The sequence below is a fragment of the Staurois parvus genome, unplaced genomic scaffold (assembly GCF_062004578.1).
Source record: "Staurois parvus isolate SC_StPar_1 unplaced genomic scaffold, SC_StPar_1.0 ptg000438l, whole genome shotgun sequence".
NCBI lineage: Eukaryota > Metazoa > Chordata > Amphibia > Anura > Ranidae > Staurois > Staurois parvus.
In genome coordinates this window covers 7,097,133-7,120,889 of record NW_028318234.1, presented here as the reverse complement: position 1 = coordinate 7,120,889, position 23,757 = coordinate 7,097,133, and the positions used below count along the sequence as shown (strand labels likewise).

The window sequence follows — 23,757 nt, the reverse complement described above, 5'->3', positions numbered from 1 at the left end:
TTTTCCAGGCATTGAGGAGCATGTTTTAAAAGAGACGTATGGGATTTTCTTTTTGTGTTGAGAGATCAAACACCACTGATCAATCTGTTCTCCCTGCTGCTCTAAGCTGAGAGCGGTGACTGTTAGTCACTGCTGTCTGCTCTTCCCCTCTAGCGCTGTCTGGAGCCCGGGCTAGGGACAGGAGGGAGTGGCTGGCTCAGTCTCCAAGTGCCGCATCTGAGAGGCTGAGCCAGGTGACGGTTCAGGCTCCTGGGTGAATCCTGACCATGTGGCTGCGATCTTTCGCCAGCCTGGACCAGCTCTGTAGCATCAGCCAACAGGCTTTAGCCCACTGTCAGCTGAAAATGGGTCACTGGAGTGCAGAATGAACTGCACTCCTGTGATCCACAGGAGACGTACAGCTAATCGAGCTTTGGCTGTACTTCTCCTTTTAAGAGTGAAATAGTTGCTCTTTCTTGCTATGAATAAAAATTAACACATTTTTAAATTTCCATCATTTTACTTACAGCTTGTACAAAGATGACATGGTGTCTGGCTACCAGCTGCATTGTGGGTTTTTGACATCATTCATGTCTTCCAATAGTCTGCTTTCACTCATACACACCTGAATGGTGAGATAGGAGAGTCAGAGGGAATCAGAGTGTGCTTATGTAATAAACAAATATGGCTGCCCCTAGGTACATACAGTGCCTTGAAAATGAATGCATACCCCTTGAAATTTTCCACATTTTGTCATTTAACAACCAAAAATGTAAATGTATTTTATTTTGATTTTATGTGATAGACCAACACAAAGTGGCATATAATTGTGAAATGGAAGGAAAATGATAAATGGTTTTCCAAATTTTTTACAAATATCTGAAAAGTGTGGCATGCATATGTATTCAGTCCCCTTTACTCTGATACCCCTAACTAAAATCTAGTGGAACCCATTGCCTCCAGAAGTCACTTAATTAGTAAATATAGTCCAACTCTGTGTAATTTAATCTCCATATAAATCAAGCTGTTCTGCAAAGCCCTCAGGTTTGTTAGAACACATTAATAAACAAACAGCATCATGAAGGCCAAGGAACACACCAGACAGCTCAGGGATAAATTTGTGGAGAAGTTTAAAGCAGGGTTAGGTTATAAAAAAAAAAAATAAAAAATATCCCAAGCTTTGAATATCTCACAGAGCACTGTTCAATCCTTCATCCAAAAATGGAGAGTATGGTACAACTGCAAGCCTACCAAGACATAGCCGTCCACCTAAACTGACAGGCCGGGCAAAGAGGGCCTTAATCGGAGAAGCAGCCAAGAGGCCCATGGTAACTCTGGAGGAGCTGCAGAGATCCACAGCTCAGGTGGGAGAATCTGTCCACAGGACAACTATTAGTCATGCACTCCACAAATCTGGCCTTTATGGTAAGAGGAAAGCCATTGTTGAAAGAAAGCCATAAAAAGTCTTGTTTGTAGTTTGTGAGAAATCATGTGGGGGACACATACAACATGTGGGAGAAGGTGCTTTGGTTAGATGAGACCAAAATTAAATTTTTGGCCTAAAAGCAAAATGCTATCTATGGTGGAAAGCCAACACTGCACATCACCCTGAACACACCATCCCCACCATGAAACCTGCTGGCAGCATCATGTTGGGGGGATGCGCTCCTTCAACAGGGGCAGGGAAACTGGTCAGAGTTGATGGGAAGATGGGTGGAGCCAAATACAGGGCAATCTTAGAAGAAAACCTGTTAGAGTCTGCAAAAGACTTGAGACTGGGGCGGAGGTTCACCTTCCATTAGACAGCAACCCTGAACGTACAGTCAGAGCTACAATGGAATGGTTTTGATCAAAGCATATTCATATCTTAGAATGGTCCAGACCTAAATCCAATTGAGAATCTTTGGCAAGTCTTGACAATTGCTTTTCACAGACGCTCTCCATCCAATCTGACAGCTTGAGCTATTTTGCAGAGAACAATGGGCAAAAATGTCACTCTCTAGATGTGCAAAGCTGGTAGAGACATACCCAAAAAGACTTGCAGCTGTAATTGCAGTGAAAGGTGGTGCTACAAAGTATTGACTCCGGGGGACTGAATACAAATGCACGCCACACTTTTTAGATATTTATTTGTAAAAAATGTTGTAAACCATTTATCATTTTCCTTCCACTTCACAATTTTGTGCCACTTTGTATTTGTCTATCACCTAAAATCCCAACAAATTATATTTACGTTTTTGGTTGTAACGTGAAAAAATTTGTAAAATTTCAAGAGGTATCAATACTTTTTCAAGGCCCTGTACAGACTAGGGTAGTGATGTAGCTGGGGCTGAGTTGTGGATGGCTTTTTAAGTTGTTGTAAATATCTTGAATTTAATTTGTTGGGTAATGGGAATCCAATGGAGGGACTGGCAGAGAGGGGTGGCATCCAGTGAACTGTTGGTAAGATGGATGAGCCTGGCGGTAACATTCATGATGGACTGAAGGGTGGACAGCCTATGTAAAGGTAAGCCAGTGAGGAGGGAGTTACAGTAGTCGAGGCGGGAGATGACCAGGGAGTCAGAAGCTTTGTGGTGTCATTGGATAGGAAGGGGCGTATCTTGGAGATGTTGCGGAGCTTGAGGCGGCAAGCTTTGAACAGTGACTGAATTATCCTTTCGGCCCCATATCCAGAGTCCAGGATTACACCTAGAACCCTGGCTTGCGGGGACAGGTTGTTAGTTGAGCCGTTGATTTTGATGGAGAAGTCAGGGGAAGGGGCGGAGGAAATATTATGAGCTCGGTTTTGGATAGATTGATTTTCAAGAAGTGGTGTAACATCCAGGCTGATATGTCTATTAGTAGATCAGTAATGCGTGAGGAGACTAGTAGAGTGAGCTGAGGGGCAGAGAGATAGATTTGGGTGTCCTCAGCATAGAAATTATATTAAAAGCCATGGGAGGCAATCAACTGACCTATGGAGGAGGTGAAGATTGAGAATAGGAAAGGTCCAAGAACAGAACCTTAGGGAACCCAAATGGAGAAAGGAAGAGGAAGTGGAATTGTATGTGACACTAAAGGTGTGATGGGATGGGTAGGATGTGAATCAACAAAGAGCACAGTCACAAAGACCAGAGGAGTAGAGCTTTTTTGAGGAGGAGGGAGTGGTCCATCATGTCAAAGGCAGCAGAGAGGTCCAGGGGTAGGAGTACTGAATAGTGATCATTGGTTTTAGCCATTGGTAGGTAATTTGTGAGTTTTTAAGGAGAGCAATTTCTGTGGAGTGTTGTAGGCAAAATACAGATTGAAGGGGATCAAGAAGGTTGTTCTCAGTGAGATGGTCGCTCAGTCGGTTGTGGACCAGGCATTCGAGGAGTTTAGGGGAAAAAGGGAGTAAGGAGATAGATTGTAGGTGGTTAAGATTGGTGGGGTCTAGTGAGGGCTTTTTAAGTATGGGGGCAACTAGTGCATGTTTTAGAGAGTTGGGGAAGATCCTGGAAGAGAGGGAGAGATTGAAGATGTGACTTATAGAGTGTAGAATAGAGCCAGAGGATCACCGTAACATTTGTGACGGAACAGGGTCCAGTGGGCAGGTGGTTAAGTGGGCGTTAGAAAAACGTTTAGCAACCTCAGCCATAGTAGTGGGGTTGAATGAGTGAAGTATTGATTGCATCTGTAAACATCTCCTCACAAATTGTATTAGTCTTCTTTTTGATTGGCGATCTCCTCGGCAGTTAGTGAGTTAGTGGATGGAGGCAGTGGAGGATGAAAAAGAAAGTTGCAGGTAGAGAAGAGTTGATGGGGCCTGGATGAAAAGGTATTAATGAGCGTGATGAAATAGGTCTGCTTGGCAGTGTGGAGGCAGGCAAAGTATTTCTGGAGGTCAGATTTATATAGGCTGAAATCTTTCTGAGACTAAGGGCTCGTTCACACTTGACTGTTTTACCAAGGCTTGCCAAACGCCCCTATAGTGTTTGACAAGTGTTGGTCCGGTGTTTGCGGAGCGTTTTTTTAACGCTTGGCAAATGCTCCGCAAAGGTCGCATGCGCGGTTTAGCGGCGGTTGCTAGGCATTTGCCGAGCGTTAAAAATGCCCCACAAACGCCTATAATGAAGTTTGAATGGTGTTACCACTCTGCAAATGCCCTGCAACCGCGTCGCAACCGCACCGCAAACGCCGGCCGGGCGTTTGTGGAGCGGCACCATAGACTAGAATAGGAGGCTTCAACGCCTCCTGACTTGACCAGAGGCTTCCGTTTTGCCGCGACGCTAATGCTCCCGTTAGGACAGCACCATGTGCTGCAATGTGCAGAATTGTCCGAGGCGTTTGGGAAGCGGTAAAAACACTTCCCAAACACCTCTCTGCCGCCTGCCTGCACACAACGCTAGTGTGAACGTAGCCTTAGTCTTACGCCACAGTTGCTCAAGAGCACGGCTACATTTTTTGAGACTTCTGGTGTCCTTTGTTTGCCAGGGATGAAGAGGTGTGTGTGTGTGTGTGTGTGTGTGTGTGTGTGTGTGTGTGTGTGTGTGTGTGTGTGTGTGTGTGTGTGTGTGTGTGTGTGTGTGTGTATACAGTTGCAAGAAAAAGTATGTGAACCCCTTGGGATTACGTGGAGTTTTGCATGAATTGGGCATACAATGTGCTCTGAACGTCATCTAAGTCACAACAATAGAAGAACACAGTCTGCTGAACATAATACTACACAAACATTAGATGTTGCCATGGTTTAATTGCACATAACATGTAAACATTCACAGTGCAGGGAGGAAAAAGTATGTGAGGCCCTAGCTTAATGACTTCTCCCAGAGCTAATTGGAGCCAGGAGTGACCCAACCTTGCCTCCAATCAGTGTGATGATATTGGATGTGTTGCTGACAGCTGTCCTGCCCTTAAAAAACACACACCTGTTTTGGGTTTACTGGTTTCAAGAAGCACTGTCTGATGTGAACCATGCCTCGCAGAAAAGAGCTCTCAGAAGACCTACGATCAAGAATTGTTGACTTGCATGAAGCTGGAAAGGGTTACAAAAGTATCTCCAGAAGCCTTGATGTTCATGTGTCCATGGTAAGACAGACTGTGTACAAATGGAGAAAGTTTAGCACTGTTGCTACTCTCCCTAGGCGTGGTCGTCCTGTAAAAATTACTACAAGAGCACAGCGCAGAATGCTGCATGAGGTAAAGCAGAATCCCAGAGTGTCAGCTAAAGACCTACAGAAATCTCTGGCACATGCTAACATTTTTGTTGACACATCTACAATAAGGAAAACATTAAACAAGAATGGAGTACATGGGAGGACACCACGGAGGAAGCCATTGCTGTCCAAAAAGAATATTGCAGCACGTTTGAAGTTTGCAAAAGAGCACCTGGATGTTCCACAGCACTACTGGCAAAATATACTGTGGACAGATGAAACCAAGATTGAGTTGTTTGGGAAGAACACACAACACTATGTGTGGAGAAAAAAAGGCACAGCACACCAACATCAAAACCTCATCCCCACTGTAAAACATGGCGGAGGGAGCATCATGGTTTGGGGCTGCTTTGCTGCCTCAGGGCCTGGACGGATTGTTGTCATTGATGGGAAAATGAATTCCAGAGTTTATCAAGACATTTTGCAGGAAAACGTACGACCATCTGTCCGCCAGCTGAAGCTCCGCAGAGGATGAGTGATGCAACAGGACAATGAGCCAAAGCATACAAGTAATTCAACAAAACAATGGCTGCAACAGCACAGAATACGTCTTCTGGAGTGGCCCAGTCAGAGTCCTGACCTCAACCCGATTAAAATGCTGTGGCATGACCTTAAGAGAGTGATTCACACCAGACATCCCAAGAATATTGCTACACTGAAACAGTTTTGTGAAGTGGAGTGGTCCAAAATTACTCCAGATCGTTGTGCAGGTCTGATCTGCAACTACAGGAAACGTTTGCTTGAGGTTATTGCTGCCACAGGAGGGTCAACCAGTTATTAAGTCCAAAGGTTCACATACTTTTTCCTCCCTGCACTGTGAATGTTTACATGTTATGTGCAATTAAACCATGGCAACATCTGATGTTTGTGTAGTATTATGTTCAGCAGACTGTGTTCTTCTATTGTTGTGACTTAGATGACGTTCAGAGCACATTTTATGCCCAATTCATGCAAAACTCCACATAATCCCAAGGGGTTCACATACTTTTTCTTGCAACTGTATATGTGTGTGTGTGTGTATGTATGTATATATATATATTATGAATATGTATATGTTGCCACAGAAATTGCCAGGTTATAGTCACTTGTCTAGGGAGGATGACAGTGAGCTGTTGTAGACCGACATGCCTATATTGGGGCAGGACAGGGGTCAGATTTTGTCATGGAGGTGGTCAGTAGAAGAGTCGAGAAGAGTTGAGGTGGCGAAGGTTTCGACGGGTAACTGTTAGCAGTTGGAGGAAGAGGAGGTGAGAGACTGAAACTAATAAGGTGGTGATCAGAGAGTGGAAAAGGATTGTTGGAGAGCTTACACAGAGTACATAGATGGGAGAATACCAGGTCAAGGGTGTTGCCATCAGAGCAGAGTGGGATGACGCATGTACCCATTGCTTCAGGCCAAAGTGGAGGCTAGACTGAGAAGTTTAGAAGTAGCAGGAGTATTGGCATTAACAGGTAGCCATAAATAAGCTATGAATAGAAACAAAGTTTTTAAAATGGTGACACTCTCTTTGAAAAGACTGTTTACATTTCTTTTACTATCAAAACTTCTTTTTTTTTTAAATGTTTAATTCATATACCTAAAAATAATAAAGGGGGGAAAAAAGGTAAATTTTAGATATTTGTGTGTGTGTGCGTGCGTGCGTGTGCGTGTGTAAGGACCCTAATGCCTAGTACACACAAAAGACAAATACCGCTTTCAGAATGACCGTCCAATAATCTGATCATTAGTACACAGCTTTCAAGAGCCGCTCACTACCGTTCATATGAAATTATCCGAAGGGACAAGCATAAAAATTGTTCTCGTATGATAACAGAATGAATGTTTTGGTTTAATCTGTATAGTCTTCGTCCATGAAAAACTGAGTGACCAAGACCGCACATGCTTGAAAATGAAATATTACATTACAATGAAATACAATACATACCATCACTTCCGAAGTTGTATTCTGTCGTACGAGAATTTTTGTAACCTTAGTAACCTCTTCATTTTCGATATGAGACTAGCATGCAAAAAAAACCCAGACGATCATATGTCCGATTATTCTTTTTGTGTGTCCTAGGCTCCACAGCCACCTCATAAAGTTGGAGGGTCAACTTATCTCATGGAATGAAAAATATCCATGTGAGTTTTGCCAGTGCTTTACTCCTAAAAGAAGAAAAGTACAGGATCTACAATACCACATAAACTGGTGGAATATAAAGTTGGCACTGCAGCGGAATAAATAGTTTGAAGCAGGAAACTGTATATTTCATTTGAAATGAATGATGAAGTAAATTTGATGCAGTATTCACATTCAGGCATTATAGTAGGATTGGTCACATGATTACAATGGACAATGTATTAAAATAGATTTGTGTGCTTGTTCAGATCACGGGGTTTACACGTTAAGGTGCAGACATGAGGAGCCCACCCAAACATTTTGTTGTTATCTGTGCTAGTGTACTTACAATGTTTGGATTTATCCCTGATGTAGAGGAGGAACTACATTTAGTCTAACTAATGACTAGATGAGATCTTTTCACAAGGTGGTTTACCCTTTTCTCTCTAGTTTCAGCGAGTTAGGCTGCTTTCACACTGATCCATTTTTTTCTTCCACTTTTGTGTTAAAAAAAAAAAGAAAAATGCATGACCGTAAAATCATATGCATTTTTGGTCGATTAAAAAAAAAAATGCACCAAAAATGCATCTCATTGAAATTAATGGAAAATGTGTCAAAAACACATCCGTGGTTGCGTTTTTGATGCCTTTTTTGACTTGCATGTCCTATGAAAAATGCGTCATATGCATGGCTAAAATGCATGTGTTTTTACTGCTTTTTGCAACAGATCAGTTTGAAAGTAGCTTTAGATTCACTTGAATCTTTTTTTATTTCTGCTTAACTTATGGTAGGTCAAGGCTAAGTAAATACCTGACATACCATACGCTGACAGCTCGAGAGGAGAGGCGGTAATCGGCTTTCCGCGGAGGGGACATGTACACTGATCATCAGGGTGCCCTGATGATCAGTGTAGCCCCAGCAGCACCACCTGTCAGTGTCCATCAGTGCCCTTTGTCAGTGCCACATCAATGCCACATATCAGTGCCTACCAGTGCACATCAATGCCACATATCAGTGCCTATCTGAGCTGCCTTTCAGTGCCAGTCAGTGCTGCCTATCAGTGCCATATATCAGTGCCATGTATCAGTGATGCCTGTCAATGCCTATCAGTGCCACCTACCTGTGCCACCTATCAGTGTCCATCAGTGCAGCCTATCAGTGCCCATCACTGCAGCCTCCTTAGCGCATATCATTGAAGGAGAAAAATCACTTATTTACAAAAGTTTATAACAAAAACTAAGAAAAAACTTTTTTTTTTCTCAAAATTTTCTGTGGTTTTTGGTTTGTTTAAGAAAAAATAAAAACCCAGAGGTGATTAAATACCACCAAAATAAAGCTCTGTCACAGAAAAATGATACAAATTTCATATGGGTACAGTGTTGCATGACCACACAACTGTCATTCAAAGTGCGACAGCTCTGAAAATTGGCCAGGGCAGGAAGGGGGTAAAAGTGCCCAGTAGGTAAGTGGTTAAATTGCAGCTTGCCAACTTTTAGATGTGGTGGCTTCAAGAGGCTTCTTTTTAAAGTTTTTTTTTTTTTTTTTTGTTTTTTGTTTTTTTTCTTTCCTTTTATTATCACCAAGCTGTCTAGACAAAGTAGCATTTACAGGGATGGGACAAACCATTTACCACTGACAGGAGGTCCGCTTTCATGTATATAAAACCTTTATCCCAAAAAAGATAAAAAATTGTTGCTATAAAAGCTTATAAAGTGTTAGCTGGAGTTCAGCTTCAGTTTGTTAGTCCATATTAGGTCTGTTTCCCACTGGTATACTACAGTGCATGCTTGTGCCAGAGCCATGTTTACTCGCACAGCCATGAATGCATACTGTCGGCGTTTGGGGCCCTGCACCCGCACAGATGTCTGGGAGCAGCGGCTGTGTCCATGCAGTGACTGCATCCATATTGACATGAAGGGGACTGCCTGCACAGGGATGCACGGAACTCCTGCTCATCCCCAGCTGGGTAAACACAGCCCTTTTTCATTCAAAGTGCGACAGCGCTGAAAGCTGGAAATTGGCCTGGGCAGGAAGGGGGTATAAGTGCCCTGTAGGCTAGCGGTTAAACCAAATCCTGACCCTACCATCTGAATGTTGCAGCTGAAATCGAGACTCATCAGACCAGGCAACGTTTTTCCAATCTTCTATTGTCCAATTTTGGTGAACCTGTGTGAATTGTAGTATCCGTTTCCTGTTCTTAGCTGACCGGAGTGGCACCCGGTGTGGTCGTCTGCTGCTGTAGCCCATCTGTTTCAACGTTCGACATGTGCATTCAGAGATGGTATTCTGCATACTTTGGCTGTAATGAGTGGTTATTTGAGTTACTGTTGCCTTTCTATCCTCTCTAACCAGTCTGCCCATTCTCCTCTGATCTCTGACATGGCTTTTTCCTCCACACAGCTGATGCTCAATATTTTTTCTTTTTCTGACAATTCTCTGTAAACCCTAAAGATGGTTGTGCATGAAAATCCCAGTAAAGCAGCAGTTTAAATTCTCAGACCAGCCCGTCTGGCACCAACAACCATGCCACTTCAAAGTCACTTAAATCCCCTTTCTTCCTCATTCTGATGCTTGGTTTGAACTTCAGCAAGTCATCTTCACCACATCTAGATGCCTAAATGCATTGAGTTGCTGCCATGTGATTGGCTGATTAGCAATTTGTGTTACCACACAATTGAACAGGTGCACCTAATAAACCGGCCAGTGTGTGTAAGTTTAAAAATTGTTTTTTATATCAACACTGAAATGGGAGATGGAGGGCCAGCCCTTAATTTGGGCTTGTGGCTTTTTTACATTGTTGTCACTCTAACTTTATGAACATGCTTACATGGTGGGGAAGGTACAGAGAGAGAGGAGACATGATCAGTATGCTACTGCTCCTTGGTTATCCAGTAAGCAGCAGAGGAGAGGTGACTATAGATGGATAATATCATCAGACATTTTGTTTTTCTTTTGTTCTGAATTAGTTCTGCTTTAATATAAAGGCAACCTTCTTTGATATGTGCTGTTAATCTCAAAATAATATGATCTTTGAAGCACTCATAACATTTCCTCTTAAGTATTTTAAAATGACTATAAATATTTATGGACCAATGGCATTTTCAAGTTTCTTATAATTTTTGAATACCACGTTTTTTTGTTTGCACCAGAGTTTTACCACTGTCCTACATATCTGCATCACAATGCATGGGGGGAAAAAAGCACATGGAGTATTAAAGTGTATGTGTGGCCCTAGAGTAGGGAAAGATTAAAACCCTGTCAGGTTTTTAATTTTTTTTTAAATTTTTGTCAATTTTTTTCATGTCTTTGTCCTGCTGGAGACATTTCCCTTTAAGTCTTCCTTGGAAACACAACAGGAAGTGAGAGGAAATTTCCCTTAAAGTGAGGGGAATTCTTAGTTGCTGTATGAACATTTTGTCCTCGTTGAAAGATTTCCTCTTCACTTCTACTGATTGTTCTAAAATGTAGGATTTTCTCTAACGTTCCATCTTTGAGACCGTGATCACCAGGACAAATAGAGGGGTAAATCGCCCAGCAGGGATAGCAGACAGCAATTAAAAAAAATTCATATTGTCTGAACTTCCCCACTTTAATTAAATCTAAAAGACTTTAATGAGTCCTAAATGTGACCAGATGTTTCAGAGAGGATCTAATGGCCAAAATATGCATTCTCTAGTCTCAGTCCTAGCTATGCCCTCACATCTGCTGCAGGTAAATTTTAAAATATATATATGCCTGTTTTCTCTCTCATTTTTGCAGCAAAGTTGTTGAAGGTTTGTTTTGTCATTCCAGGTATCTGGTATGGGGTTGGACCCTTCTGGTGCTCGTCTGGTGACAGGAGGTTACGACTATGATGTGAAGTTTTGGGATTTTGCTGGGATGGATGCATCTCTACAAGCATTTCGCTCACATCAGCCATGTGAATGGTAAGTGTATACATAAAGTGGACCTCTACTCAAATGCTACATAAAACTACAGTCTTGCTGAGATGGATGTAAAAAGAGAAGTGCATGGAGTTTGCATGTTCCTCAAAGACATGCTGGTAGGTTAATTGGCTCCTGTCTAAATTGGCCCTAGTATGTGCATGTATGCATTCAATGTAGGTACCTTTAGATTATAAGATGCTTGAGGGCAGAAACTGATGTGAATGTACAACATATATAAAGCGTTGCTAAATGGTTGGTGCTAAAGACAAATCTCTGTAATAGTAGAATGTGTAATGAGTATACTGAAGAAAATACTGCTCCAGGCTTCGATCAATGCTGATTACATATGTGATTCTTTTCCTGAAATGTTGCCAACAGATTTCATTTTGTGAATTGCAACTGCCTTTTCCCATTGAAAGCCCAAATCTGTGATCCGTGGATCTCCTTGAGGCCCCTGATAGCAGAATTTTATCCTTATAACTTTTTTTTTTTTGTCTAGTCATGTGACCTGCTGGGTCCACTTTCACCTTGGTACTTCCATGTTGGTAGATGGTCCTGGTTAATGTAAAAATTTCAGTGCTGAAATTTTGACAACCGTGCCACTTTCTGCATCAATATACTGTACGTGGAGGGCAACATACCAGGGTTTGGAGTCCGTGTACTGCATTCATAGTCTTTCCTCAGTTCATGACGCTGGGCATGCTTTAACCCAGAAGACTGAGGATATCTTGTGGCGAAGAAGACCTACTGTGAGGGTCTACTCTGGATTGAAGTATTGCATTATTGAGTATTGCAGCAAGAGCTGCATTTTTTTCTCCACTGCCTGGGGAACTAAGAAAAAAAAAAGCCATACAGTGGGGAAAATAATTATTTGATCCCCTGCAGATTTTGTAAGTTTGCCCACTTTCAAAGAAATTAAGGTTCTATCAATTTTATCATAGGTGTATTTTAAATGATAGAGACAGAATATCAGCCAAAAATCCAGAAAAAAACACATGATACAAATGTTATAAATTGAGTTGCATTTCATTGAGTAAAATAGGTATTTGATCCCCACCAACCAACAATATTCCTGGCTCCCACAGACTGGTTATGTGCTCACGTGGTACACAGATTAGTTCTGACAGTGTAAGAAAAGGGGCTCCTTATGACAACTCGTTATGTGTATAAAAAACACGCCTGTCCACAAAATTTCTTTCTTCCATTCAAACCTCGCCACCATGGGCAAATGACCAAAGAGCTGTCAAAGAACATCAGGGACAAGATTGTAGACCTGTACAAGCCTGGAATGGGCTACAAGACCATCAGAAAGCAGCTTGGTGGAGTCAACTGTTGGAGCGATAATTCGCAAATGGAAGAAATACAAAATAACCATCAATCGCTTTCAGTCTGGAGCTCTATACAAGATTTTGCATCATGGGGAAAGGATGTTCATGAAAAAAGTGAGGGATCAGCCAGGAACTACACTGGAGGAGCTTGTGAATGATCTAAACCACAGGTGTCAAACTGGCGGCCCTCCAGCTGTTGATAAACAAGTCCCATGGTGCATTGCAAGATTGACAGTTACAAGTATGACTGCCAAAGGCAGAGGCATGATGGGACTTGTAGTTTTGCAACAGCTGGAGGGCCACCAGTTTGACACCCCTGATCTAAAGGCAGTTGGGACCACAGTCGCCAAACAAACGGTTCGTAACACAATATGCCGCCATGGATTGAAATCCTGCGGCGACCTGCAAGGTCCCCCTCCTACAGGTCCATCTGAAGTTTGCCAATTAATATATAAATTATTCACAGAAGGATTGGGAGAAAGTGCTGTGGTCAGATGACACCAAAAGTTAGCTCTTTTGGCATTAATTCGACTAACCATGTTTGGAGGAAGAAAAATGCTGGCTATGACCTTAAGAACACCATCCGTACAGTCAAGTACAGAGGTGGAAACATTCTGCTTTGGGGCTGTTTCTCTGCTAAAGGTACAAGCAGACTTTGCCGCATTGAGGGGCCAATGGATGGGGCCATGTATTATAAAATCTTGGATAAGAACCTTTTTTCCTCAGCCAGAACACTGAAGATGGGTCGTGGATGGGTGTTCCAGCAAGACAATGACCCAAAAAATACCACTAAGGCAACAAAGGAGTGGCTCAAGAAGAAGCCCATTAAGATACTGGAGTAGCCTAGCTCAGTGGTGGGCAACCTTTTTTTTCAACTGAGCCAAATCTCACCAAAACCACGATTGAAATTTATTTTGAGAGCCACATTTTTAAAACTGAAAATACATAGGATGGTACACTGTTTTTAGTTTCAATAAGTTTTTATAGTAATTCATCCCCCATATAGTGTCAAGGTCCTACCTTTTCCCTGAGGTTATGTTACTCCATGTGCTGGCGTCCATCTTGGATTCTGCTGTGCATGATGGGAATCCTTTTATGCCTTCAGGTTTCTGTGGTCCATCCCCCAGAGGGGTGTGGCTGATGACATATAAGCCTGTGGCCCGCACATGCTCTTTGCACTTGTGTCTTGTGTCTTTGTGTTGCTATTACTCTGTTCTGACTCTTGTGATGCTCCTGGTATTCTGATTCGGCTTGTGACTTGACTATTCTTTGTATTCTCCTTTGATCTGATCCTCTGTTGCTGAACCCGGCTCGTGACCTGTGATTCTCGTCTGCTGTCCTGTACCGTTTTGTCCTGTTGTTGTTGACCCCGGCTTGTCTGACTACTCTTTTGTCTCTTCCACCAGTTACACGCCATTGGCGGCGGCCATTACCGCAGCTGAGGTGTCTCAGGGGCCGCGACCTGGTTCCTGGCTGCGTCAAGTCCATCCCCACCATCAGGGGCCCTGGTGAAGGGCAGCCTGGGACTTAGACTCCGCGCCCTGAGGGACTTCGGTCTGTGGGTGGTGGTTGTCGTCAGCCAGTGCGTTACATTGTTAGGCCTGCCTGTCCATTCCTCAGCTCCTGCCCTGACATATAGTAATTCATCCCCCATATAGTAATTCATCCCCCATATAGTAATTCATCCCCCATAGTAATTCATCCCCCCTATATTAATTCATCCCTCATATAGTAGTAGTAAGTAAGTAGCAAGTAGTAAGCCAAGTCCCCCTGTGTCAATTCACTTACCTTTGCTCCGCGCGTTCCTCTCGCCGTGTTCCCGCGCCGTCCTGGTCTTCAGGGCGGACTGTGAGAGGAGCCTAGCTCCTCTCATGTTCGTCACGCTGCCCCGCCTACACACATCCTGACAGCCAATCACTGGCTATCAGGATGTGAGTGGCAGCGAGACTGGCCAATCATTGCATTTGAGCGCGCTGCCCTGGCTGTTTTTTTTTTTTGGATCACGCTGCAGAGTCCCTGCCGCCCGAGAGGAGGGAGGGGAGCGGGCGCCCGGCACACAAGAGCCGCATTAAAGCGTGTAAAGAGCTGCATGTGGCTCGCAAGCCGCGGCTTGCCGACCACTGGCCTAGCTAGTCTCCAGACCTTAATCCTAAATTAAATCCTTAAATTTATGGAGGGAGCTAAAACTTAGAGTTGCCAAGCGACAGCCAAGAAACCTTAAGGATTTAGAGAAGATCTGTAAAGGAGAGAGGACCAAAATCCCTCCTGAGATGTGTGCAAACCTGGTAACCAACTACAAGAAACATTTTACCTCTGTGCTTGCCAACAAGGGTTTCTCCACCAAGTACCAAGTTATGTTTTGCTTGGGGATCAAATACTTATTTGAACTGCAACTAATTTTAGAACATTTTGTATCGTGTTTTATTCTGGATTTTTGGTTGATATTCTGTCTGTATCATAAAAAAAAACCTATGATAATAATTATAGACCCTTCATTTCTTTGTAAGTGGGCAAACTTACAAAATCTGCAAGGGATCAAAAAACTATTTTCCCCACTGTAGTTTGCCTTTAAAATGAAACTCCAGCTTCATAAAAAGTTAATTGAAATAGTTTTATATACACTGCAATTTTAGCAATGTTTTTCTACTTCTGTTTATATGTTCATAAGATATTTATGTGGTCTCTTCAGTGCACTGGCTCAACGTAAGTGCTAATTCAGAAGGGGTGTCTACTAAAGTCACATGGCAATGAGCCAGGAATAAGGCTCCATTCACACTTGTGCGACTTTGGACATCAAAGTCGCATGACAAGTCTCAACCCATTCTTTTCAATTGCACCTGTTCAAATTGGTGTGACTTAAAGTCGCAGCAACTTTGAAAAGGTGCCTGCCCTACTTTAATGCAACTTTTGATGGATTTTGATCCAAAGAGTGTAAAGTCAGATAAAAGCTGCCTCAGAGGTGCGCTGGAAATCTTGCGACTTTGGAGTTGCCCAAGTGTGATTGGAGTCCTAGGGTAGGGAGTTAAAAATCTAGGGCAATCCTGTCTACCAGCATTAGAAAGGTGTGTGTGTGTGTGTGTGTGTGTGTGTGTGTGTGTGTGTGTGTGTGTGTGTGTGTGTGTGTGTGTGTGTGTGTGTGTGTGTGTGTGTGTGTGTGTGTGTGTGTGTGTGTGTGTGTGTGTGTGTGTGTGTGTGTGTGTGTGTGTGTGTGTGTGTGTGATAAATATATATGAAATGGGAAGGTGCCATAAACTACTTAAATTACAAAATTATCCTTCTGTAGAATTTATGCAGAGCATTGAAAAAGTTTTCCTTTGAAAAAGGTGAATGAGATATTGATTTCTCCATATTGAGAACACCTCCTTCTTCCTTCTTTTTTTTTAATATGCAAATTTGCAGTTTCTTGATCATTCCAATGAGCAAACAGTCTAATTATCCTGAATTAGCGGATTCCAGGTCCATTGTATTGTACACAGTACAGTGATTTAGAGAAGGAATCTAAGGCTGCGGGTGGCAGGGTATGTGTAACACTAGATTGTATAGAGCAATGTTTTACTGTTCACAGACTGCTATCAATTAGTCTCATGCTGAGGACCTCCCTGTTTGAAATAGGTGATTGATGGAGGCAGCAAATTGGAGTTCCATTTATTCATGTGTCCCCTACCACAGCTACTCACACAGCTAGTGATATAATATAGCAATGTTAGGGCTTGTTGTCTATGGCCATGCCGCCACATATTAGGCTGCATTTTCAGCGTTTTGCTTTGCCTGTGCCTTCTATTTCCACTGACTGCAGTAAATTTGAAAAGCCATAATTACAGGATATTGCTGTCCCCTGTCTGCTGAACATTTACTGTGTCCCTCTGCTCTGTCCCACAAAGTTCTTATTTCTGCATAATGCTATAGAGAGAATTCTATGATTGAAGGAGAGGCTCATCACATGATTTTGACAGGACACATGACTGGGCTCTCTTTTCCCCCAGACTTTTTTTTTTTTTTCAGTCACTGAAATGCACAATGCCGATTTGAGAATGAGAACATGATGGGCAAAGAAGCTCGTCAACTTAATTGCCTCCTCCACCATGTTGTCCATACACAACTGCTGTTCACCAGCCACCCCCCCCCCCTTTCCCCACTACCCCTAATTGTACAAATACTGTAGCTGCTGACTCTTTACAAAGCACACACTTACCTGTCCCAGGATTCTGTGCTGTCCTCACCTAACCTGGCTTTTCGCTGGACTTTAGGTCCCCAGCCAGCATTTTAGCTGTGAGCAGCCAACTGTGGCTGCTTGCGGCTTCACAGCCAGCTTCCCACTTCGCATGCGCGAGCTGCACTGTGCTGCTCCCAGTGAATGGTCCCGTGAAGAAAGGAGAGGGGGACGAACTTCTGCTCAGATTGCCCAGGAGGTCAGAGCTGAAGTGGGAGCGGGTACCTGCACCTCCCCCACCTCCGCTTTAAGATATTTGTGTGTGTGTGTGTGTGTGTGTGTGTGTGTGTGTTTGTATGTATTTGTATGTATTGAACACGTTCCCATTTTCTCTCCTATATTTTCCCATTTTCTCTCCTAAAGGTGCTATTGATGTGAAATTTTGACCACATGTCGGTAACAGCTTATGCAATACATACATACAAAGCAATCAACACAAATAAGTTGAGACATTAAGTTATGTGAAATAAAATAGAACAACACAGGGAAAAAGCATTGAACACATGAAGAAAGGGAGGTGCAAAAAGGCATGGAAAGCCAAGACACAAGCTGAAATCTATAAGCAATTAGAAAGCAATCCTTCCCGTTGTCAATGCAAGTTAATATCAGCTGGTTCAGTCTCAACTCATGGCCTATAAAAAGGTGTCTCATTACCAACATGTCAAACAAGAAACATCTCATGATGGGTAAAAACAAAGAGTTCTCTCAAGACCGTAGCAACCTTATTGTTGCAAAACATACTGATGGTATTTGTTACAGAAGGATTTCTAAACTTCTAAATGTTCCAGTGAGCACTGTTGGGGCCAAAATTCGGAAGTGGCAAGAACCTCATTTCACCATAAACCGGCCAGAACCAGGTGCTCCTTGCAAGATTTCTGACAGAGGAGTGAAAACAATTATCAGAAGAGTTGTCCAAAAGCCAAGGACCATTTGTGGAGAGCTTCAGAAAGACCTGGAATTAGGTACAATTGTTTCAAAGAAAACAATACGTAATGCACTCAACCGCCGTGGTCTGTATGCAAGCTCGCCACACAAGACTCCATTGCTGATGAAAAATCATGTTGAAGCTTATTTAAAGTTTTCTGCACAACATTTAGACAAGCCTGTGAAATACTGGAAGAATATAGACTGGTCAGATCAGACCAAAATTGAACTCTTTGGATGCCATAATACACACCATGTTTGGAGGTCAAATAGCACTGCACATCACCCCAAAAACACCATACCAACAGTGAAGTTTGGAGGTGGGAACATTATGGTGTGGGGCTGTTTTTCAGCATACGGTAATGGCAAACTTCATGTCATTGACCAGGATGATGAAGATGAAATGAGGGTGGACATTTCAGCAAGATTATGATCCCAAACACAAAGCCAAGGAAACTCTCAATTGGTTTCAAAGAAAATAAGGCTGCTATAATTGCCCAGCCAATCACCTGACTTGAATCCAATAGAAAATGTATGGAAAGAACTAAAGATCAGAGTTTATAGAAGAGGCTCACGAAACCTTCAAGACTGTTTGTGTGGAAAAATGGGCCAAAATCACACCTGAGCAATGAATGCGACTAGTTTCTTCATACAGGAGACGTCTTGAAGCTGTCATTACCAAGAGAGGATTTTGTACGACGTATTAAACACATTTCAGTTTGCGTGTTCAAAACTTTTTCTCTGTGTCATTCCACAAAATTAGTTCAGAAATTATGTTTTGTGTAATAAAGTGGAAACATGTTGGTGGCAGCATCATGTTGTGGGGATGCTTTTCTTCAGCAGGGACAGGGAAGCAGGTTAGAGTTGATGGGAAGATGGATGGATCCAAATACAGGGCAGTATTAGAAGAAAGCCTGTTAGTCTGCAAAAGACTTGAGACTGGGGTGGAGGTTCATCTTCCAGCAGGACAACGACCCGAAACATCCAGCCAGAGATACAATGGAATGGTTTGATCAAAGCATATGCATGTGCTAGAATGGCTCAGTCAAAGTCCAGACCTATGTCCAATTGAGAATCTGTGGCAAGACTTGAAAAATGCTGTTCATAGACGCTCTCCATCCAATCTGACAGAACTTGAGCTATTTTGCAAAGAAGAATGGGCAAAATTTTCACTCTCTAGATGTGCAAAGCTGGTAGAGACATCCCCAAAAAGACTTGCAGATGTAATTGCAGTGAAAGGTGGTTCTACAAAGTATTGACTTAGGGGGGCTGAATACAAAAGCCTGGAAAGCCCCGATCCTCAGCTTTGAAGCTGTTTAAAAATCTTATGAATGAAATTATGGTAAGGATAGCCTCAAGAGTTTTCTCCGTTTGGCAACCCTGGATAACTCATGCTCAGCCTTCTAAATTTGGCAGCACAACGCCGCCCCAAACTACATCACTGACCTGATACCCAAATACTACCCTACCTGTGTCCTCCGCTCCTCACAGGACCTCCTACTCTCTAGCTCCCTGGTCTCCTCCTCCCACGCCCAATTGCAGGACTTCTCTAGGACTTCCCTCATCCTCTGGAACTCCCTACCCCAATCCATCAGACTGTCACCCACCCTCCTCACCTTCAGGCGCTCTCTGAAAACCCCCCTCTTCAGGGAAGCCTACCCCAACCTCACCTAACAACCTCCTCCACTCCTCCCACCACTCCATCCCCCACAGCCATCTCCTCCTGTATCACCTTCCCCTCCCTCCTAGATTGTAAGCTCGAAAGAGCAGGGCCCTCAAACCCCTCGTGTATTGTATTGTTACTGTCTTGTCTCATTTTCTGTCCCCCTTGCTACTGTACAGCGCTGAGCATACCCTTTGGCGCTATATAAATACTGTATAATAATATAACAACCTGGCGTTGTGGACCCTCGGGACTCTTCTTCCTCTCTTCTCTGCTTATACTTTTTCTGTAATCTTTTACAGCTTTTGCTCTGCTTTCTCTTTTCACCCACTTTCTTGTTCATGTTCAGTGATGTAACGCTCTGATGGCTGGGCATCAGCCTGACCATGACGGTTTTGATCTATGTAACTTTTGATCTCATAACTGGTTTGCATCGTGTCTCACGATACTCGACAATTTATGCATATGCCCCATGTGACGGATGCCTTTAGCGCGTTATGTTTTTTACCAACTATGTTCTGTTACTTATGATTCTCATATTGTATGGTTGAGTACTCCAGATGTTGTGATAGTCACCTTTTTGTGTCACTTTCAAGTTGAATGTAACTGTCATCCTGTTGGCTCTGTCTGTTTGACTGAACATTGTCAATAAAAATCTTTGTAAACAAAATGTATAATTTGGAAGGTGTAGCACACTTACTATCAAGACATTGACATGGGTATTGGAAAGATCGACTACATACAGTAAAAATAACAAATTCCCTGTGCCTGCCCATGCTAAGAAGTTTTGTGGCCAATTATCTGCTGGACTGTTCTGAAACATAAAATAACAGAGAAAATTTTATATCCCCACCTGTTCCGGCATACATAAGGAGCAACATGCCATACCGGATAGAATAATATCAGCATAACTTTCACAGCGTGTAATAAAATAGCATTAAACACTTGTATCAACGGACAGTCCTGCCAGCGTCCTCACTTACAAGAATCCTCCAGGCCGACTCCGCGTTCTGTGCTATTTAAAGCAGTTATTTTCAAGAACATTGTGTTTGCTTTACTGCTTTGAAAGTATTGCATACCATTCACTGGCTTGTGTTACTCTGACCAAGTGCAGTTTACAATGTGTAATAGTTGTTTATTGATGAAATAATAACATTTCACCCCTGTTAGGTAAGTCATTGATTTGCTGCGTTGACATTCCTCCTTGTGTAATTGATACCTGCCCCTTCTTCTCCCAAGGTTACACACGTCTGGTTAGCTGTGATGTGTTAAAGTGGACTTGTCATTAAAATTCACACATTACATGAGTCAATGGGGCCCATGTGAGCATTACCAAATCACATTGCTATTTTATGTTGTGCAAAAAAAATAAAATGCCTCTCTGAAGCCTTGAGGAAAATACTGGTGCTTCCTGGCTCTCAGCCTAGACTATGCCAATCACACCGTCTTTGGTCACAAGTCATTACCCCAGAGTCTATTGTTTTCATTTAGCAATGAGCTAAGAGGATTGGTTTGGCTGCCCACAGGTATTGGGGTTGTTGCAAGTTTTATGTAGATAAAAGGTTTTTAAAATCTTTATGCCCCACTGAACTTTCAGTTGAAATCTGCTAAATACATTCAGATGCTAGTATGCAAAGTCTTACTGTTCGATTTCTGTAGAAAGCCACAGCCTGAGTAGAAAAGCCTGTCCTGCCACCATGTTGATGACAGGACCTTTGCTCTCTGTGTTAGCAGTGGTGTCTCTGAAAAGGTCTATCTCATTTGAATCTCTTTTACATTTCAGCAATAATGTTACTGTTGTGGGAAATGCCAAATGTGTGTCTTCTGGCATTGTTGCTCATTTGAGAGGTGGACAGGTTTGTTGGCATAGCAGGGTAGACACAGCTGTGGAAACGCTAATCCCTGATATTGATTTATGCGTTGGTAAAGCTAACACTGTGGCTAATAAGCTGGAACAAAACCAAGAGAATTCCGGTGATTTTGGTGGCCCCAGATTGGCCCTGCAGGTTGGTACAGGTCAGTGGTTCTTAACCTTGTTGGAGGTACTGACCCCCACCAGTTTCATATGCGCATTCACTGAACCCTTCTTAATTGGAAAAATAAAATATGATTTTTAAAATTCAAAACATAGGTATATATTTATACATAGGTGCACAAAATGAACAAAACCGTTAAGAACAAAGAACAAAACCATTAAAACATGATTTTCACACAAAAACAAAAACATAATAATGAATATTTACTGCACGAATCATATGAGTCGGGTGTGGGTCTTCACCTCCACCGAACCCGCGAGACTGACTCACCGAACCCCTGGGGTTCGATCGAACCCAGGTTAAGAACCACTGGTACAGGTACCTCGTTAATATGGTAACGCCACTCTGCATCTACTGCTATAAAAATACCTTTTATTCCAAGGGCCTGGAGTAGCAGTTGACCTGAACCACAAATAAGGGTCAGGTGTCACCATTGGAAGTATTATTTCACTGGCCTCTGTTTCGCTTCTGCTTGTCAACAAGTGAAAACTTGTTACGTGTGGTCTCTCTTGGGACTCTCTCTTGTGGTCTCTGTGGGACATTAGGATAAGGTAGTTCTGCGTCCAAGGCTCTTTATTGAAGGTGGTATTGGTTTTCACTTGGATGAAGATATCGTGGTCCTGTCACTCTGTCCCATGCCAGTCCACCCAAAGGAAATTGCTTTACACTTTTTGGATGTAGTCAGAGCAATAAGGGTGTATTTTAAATGTCTTGTCAGGATTTCGCAGGTCATATTCCTTGTACATGTTGGTAGGTGCCCACATAAGGGCCTTGCAGCATCGACTACCACTATCTCACACTGATGCTCACCAACTATTTAACAGGTATGGGCTATTAAGCACCGAGAGTCACTATTTCCAGTGAAGGGACATGCTATGAAAAATTGATTCTCTCAGGTTTATATGGCCACTACTACGTCATCGGGTCATAAGCTCCCAAAGTTTTAAAAAAATTAACTTAATTTTCAGACCTGAAGTTTTTCAGGCAGCTGTCTAACAGGCCTGTATTTATTTTTTTTCAGCTGTGTCCTCCATTGTACTAAAAAAGAAAATAAGATTTCATTTGTAATCACCATAAAATCCTTATCTCTGTGTTTATTTAAGGACACCGCTCCTGCCCCTTTTTTTGCTGCGTGTTTTAATTGTTTGCATGGCTGTGTTAAAGTGGTTGCAAAGGTAGGTTCTTTTTTTTTTTTTTTTTTTTTTTTTTTTACCTTAATGCATTCCCAGCGGCTTCCTGTGGTTGGCATTCGGCATGGAGTGAGGGAGGCAGGACCGCTGGCGGGGGAACAGAGAAGAAGAGGTTCAGGGCTGCTCTGTGCAAAACCACTGCACAGAGCAGGAGAATTTGACATGTTTGTTATTTTAATGAAAAAAACGTAAGCTTTACAATCACTTTAACAGACTTTGTGTTACCGTGTTAGGGGGCAGTGGTCACCATCAAGGACTGTACTGTACCCATGGTAATGATCCAAATTAAAGCTTTGTCCTCCAATGAATGCATTGAAAAAAATTATACAAAAATAGATTTCTCCTTTTTGATTTTCCCCTTTTTGCTCTCTTGCTCTACGCATTGGATTTGCCCCTTCTTACCCTCTTGCTCTACGCATTGGATTTGCCCCTTCTTACTCTCTCTTGCTCTATGCATTGGATTTGCCCCTTCTTACTCTCTCGCTCTACACATTGTATTCTCCCCAACGTACCCTCTTGCTTTACGCATTGGATTTACCCCTTTTTACTCTCTTGCCCTAAGCATTGGATTTACCCCTTCTTACTGTCTTGTCCTAAGCATTGGATTTACCCCTTCTTACTCTCTTGCCCTAAGCATTGGATTTACCCCTTCTTACTCTCTCGCCCTATACATTGTCCAAGAAGTCCCTTGCAGTAAATATAGTGCTATTAGTAGTTGAAATCATTTATTACAAATCTTTGCAAGTTGTAGTTTACTGTTTTAACATTTTTCCAGTGCAATTTTCTGAATATTTGCTGTCTCCATCTGACCTAGTCCACTTTTTTTCAAATTTCACTGATTTCATACGTGCTTTTGGAATGCTCAGTGTATGGAACAAAATTAATGGTGGAATTGCACTAAGCTGACTCTGATCTACAGCATACACTCCTTTTAAAATGTATGTAAAATCAGTGCAAGTACAAAAATACCTGTTGTTCTTAACTTCCTATAGAATGCAGGCAATGTTGCCTCTGCTAATTCAAAACCCAAGCAGTGTTTTCAGATGTGCCTGAATTCTGCCCTGCTGGACAACACAACTCTTATCTTTAAGTTATGGAGATGAGGTGGGGATGAAAACAAGGTACAAACAAATATTTTATTTAAAAAAAAAATCAATTGTTTTTGATACACGGGGCTTTAGAAAACAAAATATCTTTAATTTATTTGTACATTTACATCTTTGTTAAT

At 42.4% G+C, this 23,757-nt stretch overlaps 1 protein-coding gene across 2 annotated transcripts in view; it reads left to right on the top strand.

The window, feature by feature from the left end:
- WDR70 (WD repeat domain 70) overlaps window positions 1-23,757 on the top strand; it is a 411,295-nt gene that overhangs the window by 74,321 nt on the left and 313,217 nt on the right. For both annotated transcript variants that reach the window (XM_089687833.1, XM_089687834.1), the window contains exon 7: window positions 11,045-11,178. In XM_089687833.1, coding sequence (XP_089543959.1) covers window positions 11,045-11,178 — 134 coding nt within the window. The remainder of the gene's footprint in view (window positions 1-11,044; window positions 11,179-23,757) is intronic.